This window comes from Lactuca serriola, chromosome 9, assembly GCF_051521515.1.
Source record: "Lactuca serriola cultivar US96UC23 chromosome 9, Lser_US96UC23_V15, whole genome shotgun sequence".
In the NCBI taxonomy this organism is placed as follows: domain Eukaryota; kingdom Viridiplantae; phylum Streptophyta; class Magnoliopsida; order Asterales; family Asteraceae; genus Lactuca; species Lactuca serriola.
This window is the reverse complement of record NC_136416.1, coordinates 27,761,113-27,765,749: the sequence shown is the minus strand read 5'-3', so window position 1 is coordinate 27,765,749 and position 4,637 is coordinate 27,761,113. Positions and strand designations below refer to the sequence as shown.

The 4,637-nt window shown below is 35.9% G+C and overlaps 1 protein-coding gene across 2 annotated transcripts; it reads right to left on the bottom strand.

The window, feature by feature from the left end:
• Positions 1-1,434: 1,434 nt before the first annotated feature.
• LOC145075142 (putative serine/threonine-protein kinase PBL10) lies at positions 1,435-4,200 on the bottom strand. 2 transcript variants are annotated; one of them, XM_079021441.1, is made up of 7 exons: positions 4,039-4,200; positions 3,617-3,736; positions 3,066-3,388; positions 2,828-2,963; positions 2,573-2,715; positions 2,149-2,272; positions 1,435-2,067 (listed from the first exon to the last, which is right to left on the bottom strand). In XM_079021441.1, exons 2-7 carry the CDS (start codon positions 3,666-3,668, stop codon positions 1,622-1,624), a joined length of 1,224 nt encoding a protein of 407 aa, XP_078877567.1. In that variant the 5' UTR covers positions 3,669-3,736; positions 4,039-4,200; the 3' UTR covers positions 1,435-1,621. The 2 variants fall into 2 exon arrangements, with proteins under 2 accessions (XP_078877567.1, XP_078877568.1); XM_079021442.1 differs by lacking the exon at positions 4,039-4,200 and having other exon boundaries at positions 3,617-4,027.
• Between the last annotated feature and the right edge of the window lie 437 nt (positions 4,201-4,637).

Genomic DNA, 4,637 nt, shown 5'->3' with positions numbered 1-4,637 from the left:
AAAAGTTTATTAAAAATTATAACAAAATAGATGAATATCAATAACAATTATAGATTTTTTCTAAAAAAAAAATCAAAATTTCCGATTTTTACAGATTTTTTGATTTTGACCGATTCCTGATTTTTTCGATTTTGACCAAACTTGAGCTGGTTTTGACCAATTCCGAGTTTTTTTTGCCGATTTCTAGTTAGACACCTCGGTCCCTACCCGATTCTGATTTATTGGCCGCGTAGGCCGAGTTTTGCAACATTGCTTCCAAGATGAGGATTTTTAAAATCTTCTAGGTTTTCCCATTCTTTTAAGATCTATAAGGTTGCACAGAGTGGAGTCGACACATCCCATGTGGCTTGGATGAAAATTTTGGAACACTGCCATCTAGAGACCGCATACCTAAAAAAATGAAGGCATGTCATCTATTTCTTACACCTCTCCCTCTAGGCACACAACAAACACCAAACACCACTCTTAAAATATAACAAGAGCATGACAAGATGATGTGGAACCTATGTGGAGTAGTTGCCATTGGCACCACTCCCTATAGAGTTTAGCCTAAGGAAATTGGCTTCCAAGTTCCACCACATGTAAAAAAAACAATTGGTATAAATTTTGGGTGTTAATATATGTACTTTCACTCATATAAAAAGATCAAACATAGAGGTACATGTACTCGCTCGTTCATACATACAGAAGTGTACAACAACAATAGTATTCTGGCCTTCAACTAGTCGACCATCCTTACCAAGTGCTTTCTATCCCACTGAAACCAATCAATTCCATTGGCACCAATCAACTATCTACAATCCTTATTGTCCTCTAAAATCTAAATATACATGTCTTCATGTGATCATAAAAATTAGGAATGTTGATTATTACAATTTCAAGCCGTACCTGTACAATATTATCTTTTAGTGTTTAAATAAAGTAATTATAATAATGTTTATCTGATTATTTGAAGTTAAATAATAAGTTTACGAATGTATGCGACAAAAAAAATTTGTAAAGGAAAAGAAAAGACACTATATTACTATTGTTTCATCTCCAATTTTAAAACTTCTTCAACAAAAAGTTTTTATAAAGGAAAAGAAAAAAAAATACTTAAAACTATTTACCTTATGAAAATAGAACTTTTAAAATCATAAACGAAAATATTTTTTAATAATATTGAAAATTATTGTTATGACAGAATAAAAATAAATTTTCATATTAAACTTAAGTCAATCAACAATGCATACGAATAAGAGTGTTACTTTTAATGATTTTGTTTAAGATCTATCAAACATTCTCAAACTAAACTATAAACAAAAATTATAAGCATCACATCTAAACAACACTTTTTACCACCCCTCTTATTATGATTAATTGTTTAATTCTGAATTATTTAATATCAAATAACCACCGGGAATCGGATATCCCTAAATGTGGAAAAAAGCTAAATTTCCAAATAAACTAAAGTTGTATTGTATCCTACAAGGCACAAGCACACAAGCTTTGCTTAAATACAAACTCAACTCCAAATTGGATCTCAACCACTATGCTTTCTTCTCAAACAAGGTTAAACCCAAAAACAACTATACACCATTCAGCCAAATTCAATACCAATTCAAACATTTCCTTCACCAACTCACTTACTATAAATAGCAGAAACTGAAGGTCTCGGGTAACCCGTGGGGCCCGACTTATTACCATCAACACCCTCACGTGGGACCAATCTCCGTGTTTGTTTTTCATTAGCAGAATGTCTTCGTATCCGTGTCATTCCTTTCGGATCTTGAAGTAGTTCTAGCTCTTTGACCACCTCAACCATACTAGGTCTAAACCGTGGGTCCATTGAGACACATCGTAGGGCCAAATTTGCAGCCGTGTGGGCCCCGTCTAACGTGTATTGCCCTTCGAGGCGGTTATCGAGGACACGAAAGAGTTTACGTTTGTGGGGAAGGTACGGTTTGGCCCATTCGACTAGACTGTGTTCGCCTGTGGGCCGGTTTTTGTCTACGGCCCTTCGGCCCGATAACATTTCAAGAAGGACCACACCGAAGCTATATACATCACTTCTTGCGGTTAAATGGCCTACAATTGTTGGAAAATGTGAAATATATAAGCATCAAGTTTGGTTAAAAATTGGAAGTCGATTGCTATTTTGAGACGTACCGGTTGCTAAATATTCGGGAGCCGCGTATCCGTAGGTCCCCATGATCCTGGTCGAGACATGACTTTTATCTCCGGTTGGTCCATCCTTGGCTAGCCCAAAATCCGAGAGTTTCGCATTATAGTCCTATATGAAAGAAACAATTAGATTGTTAGATATATGGAGTCCTTGATCCTTTTTATTCAAGAATACCAAAAAAAAAACATTTGGACAACTTTTAAATATATGTGGAGTCTTTGATTTTCAATTCTAGAAGCCCAAAAATCCTATGTGGACCTTGAGACCACATTGAGGTTCTCAAGTTTTATACACGTTTAAGGTAGTTCAAGCTAGCTCTGATACCATGTTAAATAATGAGAATATGTCGGTTTGGTTTGCATTAAACAACAAATGTAAAAAATCTAAATTCAAATCAAGACCACTTACTGAATCGAGCAAAACATTAGAAGTCTTGAAATCCCGATAAATCACTTTGTTTTCGGCATTATGAAGAAAAGCAAGTCCTTTAGCGGCTCCAAGAGCAACCTTTAAACGAAGGCTCCATGAAAGTGGTTGAAAGTAAGATCCTCCTATCAAAACAAGAATCATCAGAAACCCATGAATCATCTCTTAAAAAGCATCTTTACTACTACTACTACTACTAATAATAATAAATTAATTAAAAAAAATCATAAAACTCACTCCTGAATAAATGATTTTCCAAGCTGCCACGTGGCATGAATTCGTAAACTAGAAGCCGATGTTCATCTTCCAAACAATATCCAATCAAATTCACAAGATTCGGGTGAGAAAATTGGCCCAAATAATTCACTTCCGCCTACAAAAACAACACAAAAATCCGATTCCATTAAAAAAAAGGATTCATTTTAATAAGAAAAAGAAAAAGAGTAATTAGTAATTAGAAGGAGGCTCAGCTCACCAGCCACTCCCTGTGACCTTGAAAGCTTTCTTGATTGAGTCTTTTAACGGCGATAACAATTCCGGTTCCCGGCTTTGTAGCGACCAACGACTGCTCATCGATCCACCCTTTGAAAACCGAACCAAAACCGCCTTCTCCCAAAACGCTATCTGGCCGGAAATTTCTGGTCGCTGTTTTAAGATCGGAGTAGCTAAAGCTCTTCAGATTCGTTGATTGCAATATTTCTCCTTCACTCCGGGGAGTCGGAGGAACCGATGAGACCTTGCTGCTAAAGGAAGTGCTAATTCCATTTCCATCCGTACTTACATTTCTTGAACTTACCCCTGAATTATGGAGACAATACCATAAATTAGACGATTGATTGATTGATTCCCTTTTCGAAACATTCTAACTGCAACTTCTGTCATCTGTGTCGTTTTTTAATTGGTATATTCAGATTCCCGGAAAAGGGAATTAGGGAAAGTTAAATTATCATAAACCTTTAAATAGATGCAATTAAATTATTGCTGGTTTATCATCGTTAACAAAGAAATTGAAACTTGAAAGTGTACCTGTGTGACAGGGGCTCTCAGCTTTGATTCTAGCACTCAGACAAATACCCATCGAAATTCTTCTTCTTGGAAAGGGGTCTCTCTCACTTCAACAAGGTTATTCGAAGAACAAGAACCTCGCTACAGTTTTTAAGAGGTAAAACAAGATTAGAATAAGATAAAAATCAGATCTGGGTGTGAAAAGCTGGAAGATTGGTTATCCCAAGGAGCAAAAAGCTTTGTGCACTGGAACTACGTTTCACCATTAACCACGTAACGATTTGATGAAAAAGATAGTTTTTTTTCTTGACGATTTGTGGGAAACAAGATGAAATCACACAAACCCATAACGAGGTTCAACAGCAAAACAACGATTTGTGGTAAACAAGATGAAATCACACAAACTCACAACGAGGTTCAACAGCAAAACAATGAATCTGTACCTCTTTTTTTTTGAAAGAATCGAAAATTTGCTGTCCTCCGAGAGAAAAGATAAAGAACAGGGTAGTGGTCGGTGGCTATGGTTATTTGAGAAATTTTTGGGTGGTTAATCAAATGAGTGAGGTGGGGGGGTGAGGGAGGGAGGGCGGCCTGTCGGAGTGGTGGATGTATGTTAAGATAAGAGGACATTAATAGCGGAGCTGCCCCCACTTTGGCATTATATACTGTGGTGGGGATAAGGGTTTCCATAGTTGCATCATGCATGATTATTAAAGCTTGGCTTATTTCAAAACTCGCCCACCAACTTAACGAATTATTTTTCATGTCATGATAAATTGATAATCGATAATTTGTTGATCAACTTTATCGTTATTTTAAGGAAAAAATGATATTTTTGTTTGCTGATTTTTTTTAATTGCTAGACAAAAGTGTAACAATGATCATTGTGTTTGTGGTATGTCGAAAATTGTCATTTGTCCCAAAAATATTTAGACTAGCATTATCGGTCAAAAATTTTGATTTTACTACAAGTTTTGTCTAATCTATTTTGCATCTTTTTAAAATGACATAAAAAAATGTGTTATCGCCTCCTCCCCCTCTC

Bases quoted from the DNA above. Each gene is read 5' to 3' on its own strand.
- LOC145075142 (XM_079021441.1), bottom strand. From the start codon at position 3,668: ATGGGTATTTGTCTGAGTGCTAGAATCAAAGCTGAGAGCCCCTGTCAC. The intron at 3,389-3,616 runs GTACACTTTCAA...TCCATAATTCAG, and splicing joins TGAGAGCCCCTGTCACACAG to GGGTAAGTTCAAGAAATGTA. The intron at 2,716-2,827 runs GTGAGTTTTATG...TTGTTTTGATAG, and splicing joins GGAAAATCATTTATTCAGGA to GAGGATCTTACTTTCAACCA.